Source organism: Saccostrea cucullata, unplaced genomic scaffold (genome assembly GCF_032062105.1).
Source record: "Saccostrea cucullata isolate Sc308-1 unplaced genomic scaffold, CSIRO_AGI_Scuc_v1 ctg5058, whole genome shotgun sequence".
Lineage (NCBI taxonomy): Eukaryota > Metazoa > Mollusca > Bivalvia > Ostreida > Ostreidae > Saccostrea > Saccostrea cuccullata.
Genome location: NW_026930332.1, coordinates 1 through 22,669, shown reverse-complemented (window position 1 = coordinate 22,669; position 22,669 = coordinate 1). Strand labels below are relative to the sequence as shown.

General features: G+C 32.7%; 1 protein-coding gene across 1 annotated transcript; it reads left to right on the top strand.

Annotated features, from left to right (window-relative positions):
* The first annotated feature begins 547 nt into the window (after window positions 1-547).
* Window positions 548-21,804, top strand: LOC134283770 (uncharacterized). The gene is made up of 8 exons (XM_062766250.1): window positions 548-578; window positions 837-917; window positions 1,136-1,226; window positions 2,422-2,500; window positions 2,749-2,881; window positions 12,004-14,047; window positions 14,241-14,392; window positions 21,225-21,804. Exons 1-8 carry the CDS (start codon window positions 548-550, stop codon window positions 21,440-21,442), a joined length of 2,829 nt encoding a protein of 942 aa, XP_062622234.1. The 3' UTR covers window positions 21,443-21,804.
* Window positions 21,805-22,669: the final 865 nt, after the last annotated feature.

Here is a 22,669-nt window from a genome sequence, read left to right as displayed (position 1 = left end):
CAAGTCAAGACTGTTCTTTATTTTTTGCTTTTTTCATTCATTCTAATAATTCTTCAATTTCAGTTGCCAGTAAAGATATACATTGTCAACCAGGTTGTACTCAAGACTTTGGGCATCAAGTCACCAAAGACACTGACTTACAGGGTAAGGCATATAAATATATGTGTCTGAATGTTTTGTTTGCTGTAGGAAGTGAAAATTATGCTAGGTACACTGAAAGTAAAACTAGTGATTGAAAGTAAAGGCTTTAACTATTTTTAGCTCTACTGGTCAGATATGTTACTCCTCCTACAATTTTGAGCTGATCGCAATGGCTTCTTTTATCTTCCTTTGTTAGAAGTACAAACAAGTAGAGGTACAGTCTCGACAGAGACTTCTGTTAAATTTTTTTTTTATATTCTCTTTGTGTTTATCTTGTTTCATTCATGCTAATAATTCTTCAATTTCAGTTGCCACCAAAGATATAAATTGTCAACCAGCCTCTACTAAAGAATTTGGGCATCAAGTCACCAAAGACTCGGACTTACAGGGTAAGGCATATAAAAATATGTGTCTGAATGTTTTGTTTGCTGTAGGAAGTTAAAATTCTAACACTGATTTCGCATAGTTAGGTAATAAATGTGTGTATATATTGGAAACACTAACGTTGCATAGTTAGGTACATGTGTGTTTTTATAGGAAACACTGTCTTTGCATAGTGAGGTACATGTGTGTTTATATTAGAAACACTGAGTTAGCATAGTGAGGTACTAAATGGTTGTTTATTTTGGAAACAAGTAAAGACTGTTCTTATTTTTTTGCTTTTTTCATTCATTCTAATTAATCTTCAATTTCAGTTGCCAGTAAAGATATACATTGTCAGCCAGGTTGTACTCAAGACTCTGGGCATCAAGTCGCCAAAGACACGGACATAGAAGGTAAGGTATTCAAATAGTCTTTTACGGTATATTATTCATTCTTTTTTTGTTCAATCTTCAATCCATTTTTTCCTTTAAGATTTCTGTCATGGTCACTTGAATGGCAAGTCCAGTTTTCCATGTTGATCACTGGGTTCTACAATATTACCTAAATTCAATGGATATTGCTATCTTACTATTGATCTATTTTGAATTCTTTTCTTAACTCTTGTTGATAGATTTTGGATTTGCAAAAATAACTCTGATCAAAAAGGATGATAGTCTTGGAGCGAGTTACCCTTTGGATGAGGAGGAATGTGTCATTGGAAGGTAACAAATTGTGCATATTTGTTGATTTGACTGCAGAAATTTAACATTTTAAAGTAGTAAGCATTGTTTAAAGTAGAACTTTCCCAAGCCAACATTAGCTGGAAAGAAAATGTGTTGGATAGTTCTATAATGCTATGCTTGCAGTTATATTTATTTATATGAATATGCTGTCAGTAATGTGAATATTTATTAGGGCCCCGCTTGGCGGGCGCCCTATAGTGATCAGTCTGTTCGTCCGTCCGTCCGAGATCTCTTGTCCGGGGCATATCTTCTCTCTCCTTGGCCCAATCTGGCTCATACTTCACCCACAGAGTGCCTTTGGGTAACCAGTGTGCAGTGACCTTGAACCAGGTTTCTAGGTCAAAGGTCAAGTCCAAGCTGAATTATATGAAAAATCCTTGTCAGAAGCATATCTTCTCTCTCCTTGGCCCAATCTGGCTCATACTTCACCCACAGAATGCCTTTGGGTAACCAGTTTGCAGTGACCTTGAAACAGGTTTCTAGGTCAAAGGTCAAGGTCATAGCAGAATGATATGAAAAATCCTAGTCCGGAGTATATTTTTCTCTTTTGTTTGTCCAATCTGGCTATTACTTCACTCATAGAGATCGACTGGTCAATGGATGTGCAGTGACCTTGGTCGAAGTTTCTAGGTCATGGTCAGAATTACCCTTTCTGTTTAAAATCTTTGTTTGGTGCATAATTCTTTGCCTTTAATTCCAGTAAATTTATATAACTTGGGATACAAGATAACTTCGTTAATATAAGTAAATTTGCAGTATCCGTGAAGTCGTACTAAATGACTTTTACTGTATAACACAAATGTTCCTCTTCAAAATAATCCTTTTTAAACGACCTTACATTTTCATGTTCATTGTTGAACGCGGGGCCCTTTGAGATGGCCACCATCTCAATGATATCTAGTGTAATATACATTTAATGTTTAAGTGGATAAGAATACTGACTTAAAACAGTTTAATTTAAATCATTTCAAATTTTCAGTACAGTCCAATCTTGTTATCTCAGACATAACAGGACCAATGAAGTGTTATATTTAGGTGTAAATTGTGAAAAAAAAGGAAAAGGGATTGGGACTTTAAGCTTAATTTGGCATATCCATAGTAAATCAGATACCCAGTTCAAGATAGTAAAGTTCAGCTGTATTTTCGTTTAAATACTTATTTAATTTTGTTGCAGTGGAAGAGAGTGTAATATAAAAGTGTCCCTCAAAAATGTTGACAAGATTCATGCAGTTGTTTCAGTTGAAAGGTCGAAGGTAATATACTAACTAAATGTAAATTTATCATGGCATGTAGTTTTCTAAGTTGTTTGATTTGACATATTTTCATCAGTAAGTTTTGTCTTGATTTTACCCATAAAAATTCACTTTATGTGTGAAAAAGGAATAAGAAATGTAATTTTCATTTTTAACAAATTCCTTACCTAAGTGTATATCAAATGCTTTATTGGATCTTTTATCTATTCCTTATTTTCTTTTGATTATCCAATTTTGTAATTTTTCAGGCTTACTTAACTAATTATAGTGAAAGCTTTCCTGTCATTGTAAATGGAGAAGCAGTTGAAATCGGCCAAGAATTGAATAATGGAGATATGCTGGTCATTGGTGGCAGAAAGTTTCTGTTTAATTATGTAAAAAGTGAGTGCATTGTTATTTTTCATACGAGTCAATTAATCTAGGATCATGAAATCATAACAAAAATTGTCAGAAACGTCTACCATTTAGAAAATACTTTAAGTGCATAATGGGGTACATTGTGTTTATTTAAACAATAAAGTGGAGAAAAGAGGATTCTGTAATAATACATGAATGTGTTTTATGTGTTTTATCCCAATATCTTGCCTTGCATATCAAAAACTGCATGGACTATTTTGTAAACAAAAAAAAAGAAAGAAAAAAACATTCAAAAAATAATGAAGACTGATATCTATTCGACAAGATTTTCATGTCAGGCTATAAAAACTTAAAATTTTCCGTATTCATATCAAATTTTTAACATAAGTTAAACTTTTAGGATTGCTACCTCCTTGTGACAGATTTTTTAATCCCACTTAAAAGGTATTCTAAGCTTTCAAGTCGTGTTTGTTCACGTAGAATTGTCATAAATATTCTATTATGCCCAAATGCGTTTAAAGTTTACAAAGAGTTTGTTCTAAAAAATCTTTTAAGCAAAAAACTTATTAACCACGTGTTTTATTTACCGGGTATTTTCTCATGGGTTTGTCTAAATGCTTTTGTCTGATTGGTCAGAAGGACTAGTTCCTTGTTTATTCTGTGTATTAATAGCAATTTATGGTTATCGTTCTTGACTTCCTTATTTGGAAATCATCCAGACCTGATTATACTAGGATTTAGCAAAACCTAAAGAAAAAGAAATATAATTTTAAACTTTATAATGCATGAATTTGAAAGGTATTTTGTTTAGATGCTTACATCAGTTTCTATTTTATACTACTCGAAACATTGAAAATCAACTCAACACCTTTTTTCTTCCTCTTCTGATTTTGTTTTCATTTGATCTAGAATTTGCTGTCAAGGAATTTTTGTTACATCACTCAAAGCTTCGTGTCCAATTTTTCAGACTTAAAATATCATTCTAAATATTGTTGCAAATTGAAGAATGGTATGAGGACCAAGTCACCTAGGAAGGTCGAGATAGTCGGACTTGAAAAAATTAAGATACAATTAAAATTAAATTCGTTAAGAATGAGTGATGTAACGAGGACACTTAAAGTTCAAGTCAAATTAATCAATAAAAACTAATACATTTCTTTATTGTGACACCAATCTTATTTTCTTTAGAACAAAAATTCTTTTTATTATTAATTTTGACACTCAAATCTGAATACTTTTATATGAAATCATCATCTTCTGTTCCAGATGTAACAGGACACATATTTCAGCATAAAAAAGAAAAATTAACCCCCAATGTTGAACTGGATTGAGCAAAATGTTTTTTAAAGGAATGTGCTTGCTTTCAAATATATTTTTATTAAGTTTGCAGAAACATAAAGCAAGGGAAGAAAATGTTATGCCTCATTTTAAAATTCAGAGATGTAACAGTGGACACTGAAGTCTTCAATTTAATTTTTTTTTTCAGAATGTGATTGATTCTAAGCTCTTAACATGTTTAATTTAAACTATAATACCAAAGGAAACTAAAAAAATAACACTAAGTTTAGTAAGTTAATTTTCAATTTTATTTCAATCATTCCAAAATAAATAAAACTTTGATTCTCATCCAATTTTTAATTTAAAACAAGAAGTCTGTGAGAAAATGCTCACTAGTAACTAATACCCCCTACTCTCATTTGAATATACCATCTTGTGTTGACATGAAATTCAAACAAAAAATGAATTCAAACATGTAAAATACTTAACAAATAGTGTGCCAAAATTTCAACCATCTGTGATGAGAAGTTACCGAGACTGCAACAAAAATTTGGTAAGGAGAGACGATAGATAAACAGGAAGTTGACGTTAGATTTGAACAAAAATGAATCCTACCATAAGGCATATGCCTAAACAAATAGTGTGCTAAAATTTCAATCATCTGCAATGAGTAGTTGCTGAGAAAACTGTCCAAAATTTGTTACATACAGACACATGGACACACAGACAAAAACACAAGGGTAAAACAGTATACCCCCCATTCCTTCGGAGTCGGGATATAAAGAAGTAGCCGGAAGGGACATTAATTTTTATTTAATAATTATTGTAAAGAAATATTTGCTTACTTGATCAATTTCTAAACAAAAAAATGAAGGCAGGGGATAAATATGAGGCAGTTGGAATGAGAATCAAAGATTTTTTTAAAGATTATAAAAACAAAAAATACGGCTCCCATGACAAGTAAAATCTGGGGCAGGAATACATGTAATGTCTTTGACATCACTTTGACTTTGAAGCAAAGTATGTTCAATCACATCCTGTACCCAACCCCCCTTCGTCTTCTTGTAGAATCCAACTTATGGCCAATCTGTAACCTGAAAAGAAAAGAAAAGTTGCTAAGAAAGACGTTAGGACAATGAAAAACATAGTTTAACACAAAGGTGTAACTTGGACACAAAAACTCTTGTCTAATGTTACATCACAAATTATATTTTAAGCATGATGGATCAAAGCATACTGGACACTATCATCACTCAAGTTTGTCTTGTATTTTGCATGTCTTAAAACACCAAAGAGTTTTTTACACAAAAAAATCAACAACAAAAAAATATGCACATTCATAAATCAGTGATGTAACTTTGACACATTCGGTGATGATTAAAAATCTTGTCAAAGTTACATCTTTCATAAATTTTCAGATATTTTATATATAGAGAGGTCACTGCAGTTATTCCCTATTACTATTAAGTTTCATTCAATCAATTACAATAAAATAAGTATGCAAATAAAATCTATAAATACACCTATCTTTGTAAACATGATTGGGATGGCTTGATGTAACTATGGACACGATCAATCCAACCATGGTGTGAAATAAGTTAGCATTATTCTTTTTTCGGCATAGCAGTGTTTATTGTTTACATCTAAAATGAAATTTAATTCTCATTTCTTTGTAAACAACCCCTATTTGATTTATAAATACTTCAAATAATATCCTTAAATCTACGTCAAAATTGAAGTCACAAAAAATGAGAGACGTAACATACAAAGGACCTACCTACTCCTTCCGTCACCTTCCATGTTTTCTTGGCACAGATCCAACAAGAGCACATGTCTCGATCAGAAGTGAAAGTAGACACCAGAAAATGTCGTAAAAACAGGATGTTGTCATTCGGTCATTCAATAGATTCATAATTGACAGGTATATACAGACGTAACATTTTGACACGAAAATTTGAATTATATTTCGATGATTATTAAGAAACACTTTATTTATAGTTGAATGGCTCACTGTTCTTAAAATAGTTTTACGACATCTCTTCTTACTTTAAATAGACTGTAAGGATCGAAATTTCCTCTCGTGTATCTGAACGCGGGTGTGGAACAGACGTAACAGAATTGACACGAAATGTTACATCCCCAAGCATAAAATTTAACCATAGTTTAATTTTAAAAATTATCAATATTTTTTTAACAAACATAGTAAATTAAATAAATAAATCTGTACAGAAAAAAAGAGTCAAGAAAATTAGGTGGTATGATTTTATTTACTGCTGCTATTCCTTCATTTCCTCGGGCCATATGAAAAAATGTCACAGAGTTTGTCCACTAAATTGCTACAAAAACGATCATTAAAAGTTTAATTTTTTGTTTAATAATCATTAAAACATGATTAGTTATTAAATATGAGCAACAGAGAAATATTAAATAAGTTTATTCATTAAAGTTGTGAAACAGAAAAAAATAAATGGCAGTTTTGAGAGATGTAACGAAAATTCCTTGACAGCGAATTTTGGATCATATGTTAAATGTATAACTAAAGAAAAATAAATGCATAATAACCTGCTGTTAACTAACTTTGAATTTCTCGAAATTCTGAGATCTGAGAAATCAAGGAAATTAATTATACCAAAGGCATGTAAATCTACATCGAATGTACAATTGAATTTTAGAAAATGATTTATCAATATTCTCCATAATGTCACTGTTTACATGTACAGTGTACATGTATCGATCGCCTCATAGACAACAATGATCGATCCACAATCCCATTACTGTACTGGAATACCGTATAAGTCGAAATTTTAGCGAGATGCAAAGAATCAGGGGCATTAAGACCCTAAATATGCCCCAACCATAATGGACAAAATATTATAAATATTAAAAGAATTATGATTGAATCACACCTTTTTAGACATATTTTGATGAAAAAACCACTATTAAGACATTTTGGGGTCAATACAAAAATAACACTATTTTCACTGATTTCTGGAAATTCTTAATAATATTTTTTCCCTGTAAATATGATTAAAGAAATAAAAGATGGATGTTTAATACAAATACAACAGAAATGATCTTAAACATGTGAATAGAAACTATTTTTTTTAGCTAAAAGTGGTGAAATAACAGATTTGAATGTAAAACAGTTGTTTTTGTCCCCAGTTTTCGCGAAAGCAGGGGTACATTAAATCTTATTCATCTGTCTGTCAGTCTGTAAGTCTGTCAGTCACAAAGACTTTAACCTTGCCCATAACTTTTGATTTAGTGGAGTTATGACTTTCATATTACACATGTGTATTCCTTATTACAAGACCTTTCTTTGGGTACCACCAAATTTGACCTTTTGACCTTGACCTTTGAGTTTAACCCACTTTTACACAAAAATTCCAAACTTAACTTTGGCCGTAACTTTTGAATAGTAGGTACTAGGACTTTCATATTTTACATATGTATTCTTTGTGGCAAGACCTTTCAATGGATACCAACAACCTTGACCTTTTGACCTTGACCATGGAGTTCCACGTACTTATGAAAAAACTTTAACCTTGACCATTACTTTTGAACGGTGAGGACTAAGGCTTTCGTACTTCACATATGTAATCCTTGTAAAAAGACCTTCCATTGGATACTGACAACTTTTACCCCTTGACCTTGGAGTTTTAACTACTTTTTAAACTTTAACCTTGGTCACAACTTTTAAACAGTAGATACTAGGAATTTATTTTTCACATATGTATTCTTTGAGTCAAGACCTTTCATTGGATACCAACAACCTTGACCTTTTGACCTTGACCTTTGAGATTTACGTACTTATGAATAAACTTTAACCTTGACCATAGCTTTTGAAATGTGAGAGCTAGGGCTTTCTACTTCACATATGTAATCCTTTGAGAATACCTTTCATTGGATACTAACAACTTTCACCCTTTGACCTTGACATTGGAGTTTTCACTACTTTTAAAAAACTTTAACTTTGGTCGCAACTCTTGAACGGTAGATAATAAGACTTTTATATTTCACATATATATTCTTTGTGGCAGGAGCTTTAATTGGATATCAACAACTTTGACCTTGACCTTAAAGATTTACGTACTTATGAATAACCTTTAACCTTGACCATAACTTTTGAACGGTAATGGCTAGGACTTTCATACTTCACATACGTAATCCTTGTGAGAAGACCTTTCATTGGATATCAACAACTTTGACCCTTTGATCTTGACCTTGGAGTTGACCTACTTTTAAAACTTTCACTTTGGCCATAAGTTTTTAACGGTCAGGATTAGGGTTTTCATCCTTCAAAAAAATCAATTTCAATGATAATTACTAAATAAATTACATATGATATGGTGTTCATATTAGACATAATATGTCAGAAAAAATAACATCTCACTCACAAAGACACCGAAAGCGGGGCACCACAATTCTTTGAATTTGCTTGTATGTATTTAACATAAAAATACATTGAATGCACAAAGTGAACAAACAAGAAATGTATTCAACTAACATTTTTAATAACAATTCATTAAACTTGACAAAAATAACAATAAGGGATTTCAGTTTGCATAAACAAATTCCAGAACTACCATCACCCACCTATACTTTTACCAAAAAGATCATAGAAGTTTAACATCACACTACTCATGCCTTATACACTACATTTACTCATAATAAGATAATGTTTATCATCCTCACAATGTCATAAAAATGAACTAAGTATCAAAGAATTAGTTATACTAGTACATGTTTGTCTGGAAAGGTTTTGTAATTACATTGTATTACAAAAAATAACAAGTACTTGTATATAGTCATGTTAATTTTAACAAAGTTCAATATGCAAATAAACACGCTGCGTAATAAACTATAATTGTTACTATTATCTGAGAAACATTTTGTGATGCATTATGTATTTTACATCAGTATATTAATTTTTATAATAATTATTCATGAAGAATAATCATATCATAATAACAAATCATTTCATTTGTCAATGTACATAATTAATCTTTCAATATTTACAACCGAACTTGTTAAACTCAGGCAATGAATCTAATATGTTTTTGGGATGTGCAATGTACTATATTTTAAGTTCTCGATTATATAACAGATGTTAAGAAATCACAATTTAAACACAAAAAGAATCAAAGATACATAAAAATTCCTATTTACAATTAATAAATAACAATATATACACAGCCTTCCACTATATTGTTGAAAACAACAATGGGAGCCTAATGCAGTGGATATCATAACCTGCAGATTGATTGATTGATTGTATTTGATTGATTGTATATTGTTTAACATCCCTCTCGAGAATTTTCACACATATGGAGACGCCTATAATCTGCAGAATGTTCACTCTCAATAATGTTCACTCTCAATAAACCAATGTTGCAATTCATGTCACTCTTCCATTGCACCCATTTCACTCTCTGATGAGCCATCCATTACTGCAGGAAGCACAGCTGCATCAAGGTAGTCTGCCCAGTCTTGAGTAGGTCTTACTGCAAAGTTTGTGTGTCTTTCATAGCCAAGAAACCACAATATTGAGGTCACATGGGCACGGCACTGACAATACCAACAAGTAACAGCTCCAGTAACAGGATATTGTTTTGGACCATCTCCAGGCATCCTACAATTAAAATATGAATATCAAAATTAAATTACTATATATGTTTTGTCTGCACATTTTGTCTATACCAAGGGACGGCGGGGGGGGGGGTTACTTGTACAGTGTATATACATTTGCATAAGATTTTCTTTATATATGAAAAAAGGGAATCATTTATTAATATTACCAGGTATAATATATAATTATTTCATTCAAGAAATCAATTTAAATAGCAGTTTTATTGATTTACCTATTTGAGTTTAATGAATAAAATCAGAGGCAAAGACATTATTGTGTACTTTAAATTAAAACAAAAAAGATGAACCTTGTAATGACAAACATTTTTTTTTTTTCATTTTAATGGTGACTTAAATGAATTTGAAATATTCCTTGGTAATCTTATTATTTTTTTAATACTTACAAAAGTTTAATTTTACGTTAATAATATTTTAATTAATTGGTTAAAAAAACAACAAAAAATACATTGTTCCCACAAGAAAAATAGAAAGAATTTTATTTATAATTATTATTTATTCTGCAAAGAACATTAATTAGATTTAGTGATGTTAGCTTATTTTTTAGAAACTATTTTTTTTTATTTCTTTAACGGTTTTACTACAACCAGACATATAAAACCATGGTTTTGTATTTACAATGGTTTTATATGTCTCTGCAACAAAAAAAAAAAAAAAAGAAAAAAAACTCTTACATTTTTTTTTTTATTTTTGACTGTTATAGCACACCATACATTTACACAAAGTACAAAGGTACTTGAATACACAAACGCTAGACTCGGTTGTATTTGTACTCAGACAGAAAAATATGTAATAAACACCAACATAGAAATGTAGTATATTTATATTTTAATGCCGTATATGTTAAGATTTTCACAACTGATAAAACGCGGCTAATCATGCAGATCAACCGGCCGATCGAGGGTTCATGAATCATGAATATTCGGGCCTAATTCAAAGAGAATCGATGAATAAGTCAACTTTTTATAATTTAGTTTTTAATTGAAAGAAGATAGCATGTTGTGTTCCTGTTTAATATATTTTAAATACATATTTTCTATTTTCAACTGTTTGACATGCATTGATTACCGTCCCCCCGAGTTCATGGAGTTCGCGGAGTCTGTCATGTCGAATCTTTTATCATTAAAAAGTTTAGGAGGGGATTTAATTTTGAACAGTGTATGTAAGTAGTGGATGTAAAATTACAATTACTCTGACTTTCAATTCATCCCTACCTGTTAAATGGTTAGAACTTCGATAAATCTACTGTCACATTTTCTGTTTCCTCCAACTTTGTTTACGTCTGAATATAAAAACCGAAACCGGAAGCGATCAAAATCGGCCTCAAAAAACATCGTTTTTTATATTTTTCAGGGTGGCCGCATGCGAACAACAGAATGATATTTTGGGATATAATTTATTATGTCATTTTAAACAATCTATCAAAGTTTTACTTTGTTGTTTTCATGCGGCCATATCTAAATCTTCTTTGGAATGTGAGAATTTGATGGAAATTTCTCAATTCCGGAAAAATCACACAACTTCACATCGTGATAACTCAACTACGAATCAAATGTTGAAAATTTTATTGCTATTAACATCAAACTGGACATCTCGTTATATGAAAAATAAACCAACTTAACGATAGCACTGGTATAAAATTTTCTTTAAAATATTGGGCAGCTCATATATGCTTACTGCCCGTGATTCTTTAGCGATTTTTATCTAAAAAAAGGTATTTTATTTTTAGCGAGAAGTAATTTTAGCGATTTTAATATGCTTACTAAAGAAGCTATTACAAATAATACGCAATTGATTTTTAGCCATATTCAATTTTAGCGATGTCTGCATCCTCGCTAAAAATGCCAAAATTAAATCCTCGCTAAAAATTCTAATTATCAGTATATAAGGGACTTGGCTTGCTGGCGGCCAGATTAAAGCGGGGTCCGCTTCACGCACCGGTGCGTAAAGCAGTCCCAGAAAGTGAGAGCCGGGTTTGCTTTAGCCGACCCAAAGCTGACCCCGAGTAAACCCAGAGCACATCCAAAGCACACCCAGTGCAATTCCAAAATTTCTGAAAGCAAACCGGAAGCGGACCTCGAGCGAACCCAGGAAGCGGACCTGGGGTCCGCTTGGGGTTCGCTCTGGTGTAGGTTGTGTCTTGTCGGTATTGTATGTTGGCTATATATTTGGTATTATTTATAGCAATCAATTGCTAACTAGATCCTTTTCATTGTTTTTAGGACTTGGGAATTTTTTAGAAGATTCTGAAGGTTCAGAAGATTTAGAGGCTTCAGAAGATTCGGAGGAATCAATGGAGTTGACAGACCCTGAAGATCCTGATTATGAGACGGAAAGTGATGTAGTCAGTGAAAATCCTGATTATGAGATGGAGATTAATGGAGACCCTGAAAATCCTGATTATGAGATGGAGATTAATGGAGACCCTGAAAATCCCGATTATGAGATGGAAAGTGATGGAGACAGTGTGAGATCTGAAGATAATCAAGAACAAAAAGTGAGTTCAACATCAGACAAATCTAAGCACCAAAAGCGAAGAGTTGAGAAATCGGACCCAACGACTGAAATTATTTCAAGCACAGTCAATGTGGATGAAGAAGTTCATGTTCAGCATTCAAAAAACAAAGAGGGAATCCGTGTATGGGATAAACAACATTTTTGTTTTTACTGCCAGAAAGGATTTACAAATATTACTAAACACTATTTGGGAGTGCATGCAAAAGAAAAAGAAGTACAGCAGATTGAATCTCATCCACTAAATTCAAATAATAGAAAACTTGCACTTTTGAAACTTAGAAATTCCGGTGACTATCAACACAATTGTGCAGTTTTGAAAACAGGACATGGAACTCTTGTAACATTTACAAGAAATTGGAATGAGGCATCTGCCAAGCAGTTTCTGCCATGTCAGTACTGCTTGGGTTTTTTCCTGAAATCTTGTTTGTGGAGGCACATTAAGAATTGCCCTTTTGCTCCAGAAGAAAAAGAACAGAAATATAGGAAAGTCTCTTCACAAGCTTCACTTTTGCTTCCAACCAGCACAGAGGTTAGTCATGGGCTTAGAGAGAATGTTTTGAATAGGATGTCTGCGGATGAGGTTAGCATAGCAGCAAGAAATGACACCATCATTGTTAAAATTGGAGAAAAACTCTACCAGAAACATGGGCACTTAACTCACTTGTACACACATGTTAGCCAGAAAATGAGAGAATTGGGAAGACTATTAATTTCACTGAGAGAAATTGATGAAGACATTAATTCCCTTGATGATGCTATCCAGCCCCAGAAATTCCCAACTGTAGTGAAATGCACAAAAACACTTTGTGGGTTCAAGGACAGTACAAATTCATATGCAAACCCATCATTGGCTCTAAAGTTGGGTCATTCTTTGAAGAAATGTGCAAAAATAAAAAAATCTATGGCCCTGATTGAAGGAAGTGAAGAATTGAGCAAAAATGCAGATGCATTTTCTACTCTTTGTGAAAATGAATGGACCGATTCCATTTCTAGCTGTGCTTTACAAACTTTAATGGCAAACAAAGTGAACAAAGGTCAAGGACTTCCTTTAACAGAGGACATCCAAAAACTGCAAAGCCTTTTAAAGGAAAAGACAGAGAAACTAGTTGTTTTGTTACAGAAATCAGTAACAAAATCTGTGTGGGATGATCTGAATCAGGTGACATTAGCTAGACTGGTGATGTTTAACAGGAGAAGAGGAGGTGAAGCAGAAAGAATAACTGTTCAAGCTTTTTGTGAGAAACGATCAAAGAATGACTCTCTGAAAGAAATAGAAGATTCGTTAAAACCTCTTGAAAGACTTCTGTGTAAAACATTCTCAAGAGTTGAAATTCGAGGGAAACGAGGTCGTACTGTTCCTATCCTGCTAACTCCAGCACTTGAGAGAAGCATTAATTTGCTTATTGAAACCAGAAAACTGGCTGGTGTGAATCCAAAAAATGTGTATGTCTTTGCAAGATCTAGCTTTGATTCACTGAACCCTATTCGAAGTTCAGATTGCCTTCGAAAATTTGCATTAGAATGTGGCGTTACAAAAGCTGCTAATATAACGAGTACCAAACTGAGGAAGCACGTAGCAACTGTTTCCCAAATACTCAATTTGGAAAAGAATGATCTGGAAATCATGGCAGGCTTTCTTGGACATGACATAAGGATTCATAATTCATTCTACCGACTTCCAAATGACACTCTGCAGATTGCAAGAATGGGAACAATTTTAACTGCTTTTGACAATGGTGACATCTCAAAGTATAGTGGGAAGTCTCTGGAAAATTGCCTGTGAAGGTATTTAGAATTTTTTTTTTATTTGTTAAAACGAAAAAAGTCATTTTAAACATACACATAGTAAAAAGAAAATGGAGTGAAGTAGGAAGTATTTGTGATTTAGTTGCTAAAATACAGTTAAGTGAAGTTAATTATTGTACTTGGATGGTATAAACAGGATAAAAATGAGGCTGTTTATTGTAGACATAAACTTGGATGGGGATGTTGATGATGATGATGATGAAGTGGAAGATGATGATTACAATGCAGAGGAAAGTGAAGCAGTCAGAGAAAAGGAAATGGAACCAAAAGCTCCTAAACCCTCAAGAGGTAAATCCCATATAATCAGCAGTTGATAATTTGAGAACCATGGATACATGTACTTCCTATCCTATATGCTGATTTTTTTTTTCATTTTTAGATTTCTTAAGGTGGCTCATTACACCCACAGTTTATTTTAGATTTCATAATAGTACCAATTATAATGTAAATGTCAAATATCAAAATGGAGGTATTGATATATTAAATATTTTTAGTGATTTTTTTTCACTTTTTTTTCAAATTTTAGTGAAATGTTTTTTTTTTTTCAAGATTATTACTACCAGAAATTCAATTCAGAACCTTCAGTGTCAAATGATGGACATATTGTTTAGACAAGTACACACAATGAAAAAAACTCATAATTACTAGAAAAATAGTTTTCTTTTAAAAATAATGTCATTATCTGTTTAATCTTTTCATGAAATATTAGGAAATGAGCTCTAAAGAGACAAGGAATGTATTTTAAGGAATTTTGTATGTGATCAATTGAATGAAGAATGTTTTAATGGAATGAAAAGTCCAATTAGAAAAAATATATGGTATAAAAAGTCCACCTGCAAGAGTTATCTTTCCTAATTTCCTAAGACTCAAAACACAAAGAACATTTGAACAATGCTTTAAATCATTTAAGCAAGTATATAAATCAACACCAGCAAAGTAAATATTGCAAGTACACTGTAAATAGTATTTTAAACAAATTTGTAGATTTTAACTCGAATTTCCTCAATACATACTGACTGATAGAGCTCATTGCTCGATTACAACATTGCACATTACTTGTTTGGCAAAGACTTGGCTGAGCTGATGTTTTTTTTTTGCTTTCTGCCTAAAAAAATTCTTCTTGGTTTATGCACATTAAATCCGTTACTTTGTTTTCATTGTTTACAGGATATCGAACGTTTCATCAGTTTGAAGCGTTTTAAGGTTTCGTCAAAGGTCAACATGTCTAAAAATTATTTTTACAATAGCTCCTAAACTATGTGTGGTATAAAGTCAAAACCTTTACAGTTTATAAACATATCATTGATTAATAGATAGAAAGTATCACATGATAACAAATATTTTTAAAAATATTTTTTTGAAGAAAAATTGTATCAGAAAATATGCATATTTTTTTAAAAAATGCACCTGCTTTATTCTGTCCTTTTTGTGAAAACCATCATTGCAGAAATAATATATGCTTATCACTAAAGGGCAAGTTGGACGTGAATGGTCTCTGGTAGGCTGTTATTGAAAGCATGACATGTATAAAGACAAGACCCCTGTAGAATCCACCATTTGCAATGTACTTTCACTTTCAAGTCTAAACATTTGGACAAAACAAACAGGGAGAACAACTTTTCAGAGACTATCCAAGTCCAACTTACCCTTCATTGATAAACATATTTTGTTTCTGCAATGATGATTTTCACTAAGATCATGGAATTAATTATGTGCATATTTTAAAAATATATGCATTTTGAAGTAGAATTTTTCTCAATATTTTTTCCAAGTATTTTTTTTTTTATCAAGTGATACTCTGTCTCTGTTAATCGATGAAAAATTGATGAACTGTAAAAGTTTTATCTTTATATAGTTTTGGGGCTCATATAGTTTTGGGGCTATTGTAAAAATAAATTTTTGAACATGTTGACCTTTGACGAAACCTTATAGGTTAGGGTCATATGATGAAGGTACCTGTACAATTTGTCCCCCAAAGGAACTCGTTTGAAACAATGGAGGTTTATTTTTTTGTGTAGTACGTCATCAAAAAGTGGTGTAAGGAACCTCCTTAATATATGTTTATATGGAATCTCTAACGCAAAGTGAGATACATGTGTACTTATATAGAAAACACTGACTTTGCATAGTGAGGTACATCTGTGTTTCTATTGTAAACACTTACTGCATAGTGAGGTACATGCGTGTTTCTATTGGAAACACTGACTTTGCATAATGAGGTACATGTGTGTTTATATTAGAAACACTGTCTTTGCATTGTGAGGTACATGTGTGTTTATATTTGAAATGTTGAACTTAGCATAGTGAGGTACTAATTAAATGTGTGTTTATATAGGAAGCACTGGCTTGGCATATATGAGGTACATATTTGTTATGCCCTGCCATTAATATGGCCGGGGCATATAGTGTTTGTCATGTCCGTCTTCCGTCTTTCTGTCCTTCCGTCACACTTTGCGTTTAGCTCTCACTGTCTTTGCATTGTGAGGTACATGTGTGTTTATATTTGAAATGTTGAACTTAGCATAGTGAGGTACTAATTAAATGTGTGTTTATATAGGAAGCACTGGCTTGGCATATATGAGGTACATATTTGTTATGCCCTGCCATTAATATGGCCGGGGCATATAGTGTTTGTCATGTCCGTCTTCCGTCCTTCTGTCCTTCCGTCACACTTTGCGTTTAGCTCTGCTCAAAGCTAAGTTTTAAAGAAACCATCCAAGATATTTTCATCAAACTTCATATGCTGATAGATATTGATGAGAGCTATGCAACTGCATCAACATTTTTTGACCTTGACCTTTCCTTTGACCTTGACCTCACTTTTGTTAAATTGGTGTTTAATTCAGTTTTAAACATACCATTCAGGATGGATTAATCAAAATTCACATATTGATACAAACTTGCATTGATGATGCATCTCGGGATGAACACTACCAGACTCGCTTCGGATGCTGGATCTGACCTACATTTTCCAAATAAGTGACCATATTTAAGTTTTTGGAGCAGGTCAATTCCTAAGGAATTATAAGCCCTTCTTGGACCAAACTTGCATGGATGATGCATCTAGGGATGGACACTACCAGACTTGCTTCGGATGTTGGATCTGACCTATATTTTCATTCCCAAATAACTATAAGCCCTGCCTGAACCAAACTTACATGGATGATGCATCTAGGGATGGACACTACCAGACTTGCTTCGGATGCTGGATCTGACCTATATTTTCCAAACAAGCAATTCAGCTGCATCACTATTCACAACAATTCTTTTTCAGCACATGCCCTTCGGGCATGTATAATTTTAACCCAGCCCATTGAAATTTGTACATGCCCTACTCAAATTTCATTCATATAGCAGATATATGATTGTGCAATAAAAAATAATGTTATAAGGTAATATTAACTATAAGTACAGTTTTGCTGTTTTTAAATTCTCTCAATCTTTAGTTTAAATTGTTTACAAGAAGTTTTAAATCTACGGTGGCCTGCTTGTCTGCCATTTTGGTGTGCCTTTTTGTTCACAACTTTTGACTCGTATGCTGGCTGTTTGTTGGCCATTATAGTTGAATTGAAGTAGGATCATGATCATCATGACAGCAGTCCACTGCATATGGTATCAATAAAGATATCATAATTTGGCAAGAAACATCGAGAAAACAAATAGGTTAAATTAAACACTTTAATGATTACAATTGATAATCATTTGACAGGCAGACCTGCCAAGTGACCCGCATTCGGTGGGTCACACCCGCAAAATTGACCTCTCACCCCCCACTCATAATGACCCGCAGCGTGTCATTGTTTTCACCCGCAAAATCGATCATCCCAATTTTTTGACCCAATATCAATTAATCAACAAGAAAGATCTGAAAATTCATCCTAAAATTTCCGATTTGTGTTTTATAAATCAGGATAGGAATATTTTATTTATTCAATGCACACAGATTAGTATCTTTGTTTGCCGAGGTGTTAAAAAAACTGTTAATTAGCCACAGGAAATCACTTCACGCTTGATCGCAGAATGACACAGCTGTACAGGTAATATGCCTGGAGCATTTAGGGGATTAATTACGTAACCATTTGAAGGGGTATATGCATGGTGAACAACATAGATTTAGAGGTTAACTAAATATCATTTTATTAAAAACAGATATTAATTAAATACAATGATATGATAAACATTGGGATCGTTTTTTTAAAAACGAAAGTAAAAAAACGAAAAATACAAAGCATAACTGATAACAGCTGATTTTATCAGCTCTCGTATATTGAAATAATTGTTAAGTGTAGTGGTTAAAAGAAAATGAAATTAATTAAGATAAAGCAAAAGAGTCTAAAGTGAAGTATATTGAATTTCTCCCCCCCCCCCCCTCCCAAAATGTAGTATTGTACGTACCGATAATGTAATGTAAGACAAATATAGGCTGGCAATTCAGATTAAGATATCACATAACAAGTTTACACGAATAACTAGGGTATAACTGAAGAAATAGCAAGTAAACATCGCGAATCGAAGAAAATTCACAAATGCCCTTCGGGCATATAATTTGAGAATTTTCACATGCCCGTTTGCAAATTTACCAGGTCCCGGGCATGGGGCACCCAGGTTATTTCGAAGACTGCACTATTCAAATTATTCTGATCAAATTTTATACACATACAAATTTTCATGTTGCTTTACTAATACATCCACGGCGGGGCATTCATGTCCTATGGACATATTTCTAGTTTATTTAAGCATTGAATTCATATTTTGGGATGACTTTGGTCCTATAACACACATGGCCATGCCGACGAATTGAATACCGGCGTTAGCGCGGTATGATGCGGCACAGCCATGTGTGTTATAGGACCAAAGACATCCCAAAATATGAATTTATTGCTTTTATTTACATTTTCTAATTTTTCTTTATTATAATTTTTTATTTCTTTCATGTTAAATGTGATTTTAGCGCCCCTCGGTTTTGGTGTGCTCGATAAATGTAATAGCCGGTCGTGACATCAGAAAGTGTTTGTAACGTTGGAAAGTTAAATTACGCAAATAAACATTGCGAGGAAATAAAATGACAAATTAGTTTTTAATGCACTTTTGCCGTATTTCCTGTTTTTTACAAGGGTAGTTTTCTTTTAAATGAATTTGAGTAAAATCAATATACATCTTGGTATTCCTAAATACTGAAAATACTTGTAGTTCCTTATGTGTATTCTACTGCGCTGTGACAAGGATTCCGATATATTAAAGAAAGTTGAACGTCGTGGATTTCTAATGGACTTAATAAAGGAAATTACATTGAATGTAAATATATTAGAAACATTGACATTGCATAGTGAGGTACTAAATGTGTGTTCATATAGGAAACACTGACTTTGCACAGTGAGGTACATGTGTGTTTCTATTGGAAACACTGACTTTGCATTGTGAGGTACATGTGTGTTGATATATAAAAAACTGACTTTGCATAGTGAGGTACATGTGTGTTTATATATAGAAAACACCGACTTCGCATAGTGACGTACATGTGTGTTTATATAGGAAACACTGTCTTTGCATAGTGAGTTACATGTGTGCTTGCATAGGAAACACTGACTTTACATAGTGAGGTACATGTGTGTTTCTATTGGAAACATTGACTTTGCATAATGAGGTACATGTGTGTTTATATAGAAAACACCAACTTTGCATAGTGAGGTACATATGTGTTTATATAGAAAACACCGACTTTGCATAGTGAGGTACATGTGTGTTTCTATTGTAAACATTGACTTTGCATAGTGAGGTAAATGAGTGTTTATATTGGAAACATTGACTTTGCGTAGTGAGGTATATGTGTACTCGTATAGGAAACTTTGATTTTGCATAGTGAGGTACATGAATGATATGTTTATATAGGAAACACTGACTTTGCGTAATGATGACATGTTTGTTTATATAGAAAACACCGACTTTACATAGTGAGGTACATGTGTGTTTCTATTGGAAACATTGACTTTGCATAATGAGGTACATGTGTGTTTATATAGAAAACACCAACTTTGCATAGTGAGGTACATATGTGTTTATATAGAAAACACCGACTTTGCATAGTGAGGTACATGTGTGTTTATATAGAAAACACCAACTTTGCATAATGAGGTACATGTGTGTTTATATAGAAAACACCAACTGTGCATAGTGAGGTACATGTGTGTTTATAGAGGAAACACTGACTTTGAGTAGTGAGGTACATGTGTGTTTCTATTGGAAGCATCGACTTTGCATATTGAGGTATGTGTGTTTATATAGGAAACACTGACTGTGCATAGTGAGGTACATGTGTGTTTATATTGGAAACATTGACTTTGCGTAGTGAGGTATATGTGTACTTGTTTAGGAAGCATTGACTTTGTATAGTGAGGTACATGTGTGTTTCTATTGGAAACATTGATTTTGCATAGTGAGGTACATGAATGTTTATATAGGAAACACTGACTTTGCATAATGATGACATGTTTGTTTATATTAGAAACACTGACTTTGTATAGTGAGGTACATTGGTGTTTATATAAGAAACACTGAATGTTTATAGTTAGGTACTAAATGTATGTTAATATTAGAAACACAGACTTTGTATAGTGAGGTACTTGTTTAATTGTTTAGGACACAGAGTTTTCTAAATGAGTTACAAAAGGGAGCAATTACTGATAGAGCAAAAGTAAAGTATATTTTTATATTGGAATCATTTATAATGCTTAAAGAAGTTCATGTTTGATGATCAAGCAATCTTTAATAGTGTATTGTCAGATTCATTTAGGTCTGTAGGAAGAAATTTCAGTTGGGGAGGGGGGCAGTCATTTTATTTTTAGGTTGGAGCACTATTAACTACCAAAATTTCCTTGACAAGATAAAAGGGCATTATACATTTTCATTCAAGGGTCACAAGCATAAAGTAGCTATGGTTATATAGTATACTATAGATAACCATTAGTTCCTACCACTGTGTAATTTATAAAAGTCAACATGGTTAACTTAAGTTTGCTTATAAATATGAATCCGTAATGGTGCATTGTTAGGTAAGTTTGTGCTTAAAAACGTTGGTAAATTTGCTTTCAATTTACGTTCATTTAGTTGCATTTTATTGAAGGAAAAAGTATTTGCCGACTGAATGAGAAAGAAGTAAAGATCATACGAAAGATTTTCCAAATGAATATACTTCATCACAAAGAGCTGAGAAAAAGAGACTGTGACAAAGCACTTCATGAACATAAAGAATTGAGACGATTAAGTTGGAAAAAAATCAAAAACACCGTTCACAATTACATCACACTTGAGAAAAAAAAGAAAAAGAAAATGAGCAAGTAAAGAGTGTAAAGCCAAGCATCTCTTGTTTATGTATTATTTGACAGTTAACTGTTCACAATTAATGAACTTGCTCTTAAGCTAGAGATCTTCTTTAGACTAGCTTAATGATGCATATTTTTGCTTCATTCTGAGGTACAAGTAAAGGGATCAGCTTGTTTTAAGTAACCTTAACATTATTCACACAAATGTAGCAGTAATGAAATGAATCTTAACATTTCAAATGAATCTGTATATCATAAATATCACATCTGGTCATCATTACCTCTTTTTGAATGGTTCACTGTTTACCTCTTTTTGTCAGTTGAAAAGTATATAGTTTATACAAGAATTAAGTTGTTTTTTTGAAAGGCTGTTGTATTTTTTGTTATATGAGTTGACAAAATCATTGTAGTGAATTAATAAACAATGAAACATTTCTAGTTGTGTTTATTTACACTTGCAGTCCACTATATGATAATCATTTTGTTAATTAAATTTTGGTTGGTCCTTTTACTTTTAGCTCACCTCAACGAAGTTGGGGGAGCTTATGTAATACCCTCGGCGTCGGCGAAAGGTAAAATTGTTGAAATTTAGGTCAACAGAAAGGTAAAAAATTATAGCATGCTGGAAACATCTTGTAACAGTCAATAAACGTGTCCCAAAATATGAAAGCACTATCTCTTTTCCTTAAAGGGTAATAAGTAAAGATAACATTTTTGAAATCTAGGTCGGACTTCAGGGTCAATATCACGGGGTAAAAAAATCATTATATACTGAGAAAATTCTTGTTACAGGTAATACACAAGTAAAATTAATATGAAAGCCATATCTTTCTCTTCTTACTCAAAAGTTATGACCGAGGTTAAAGTTATACGTCATTATTAATAACATTTAATACAAATAAGTTTCAAAGGAGGAAGAAAAGGTCATTCGTCCCTAGAAAAATAGAAAGGGAGAGGGGTTGATGCCCCAATTTCCTTTGTAAGTAACGGGGTACATTGTTGACCTTCGTTATATATTTTACTACCTACGTTGCTTTCCATGGCCAACCAGTAGAATAAATTCCATATGCACTAAACAAAATTGCAAACGCACAACGTATATTTATTTATTGTGAATTGAACATTTGCCTAATTGGTTTTAGAATATATAAAACGCCATATATTCCAATACAATGGGATTAGCAAATGTCTTGCTTACAGAACAAAACACCAACATGACATTCTTGCCGAAAACCAATTTCCTGAC

Excerpts from the sequence above, each read along its gene's own strand:
- LOC134283770 (XM_062766250.1), top strand. The coding sequence starts at position 548 with ATGTGTCTGAATGTTTTGTTTGCTGTAGGAA. Across the intron at positions 2,501-2,748 it reads TTTCAGTTGAAAGGTCGAAG|GCTTACTTAACTAATTATAG; the intron begins GTAATATACTAA and ends GTAATTTTTCAG. Across the intron at positions 2,882-12,003 it reads TCTGTTTAATTATGTAAAAA|GACTTGGGAATTTTTTAGAA; the intron begins GTGAGTGCATTG and ends CATTGTTTTTAG.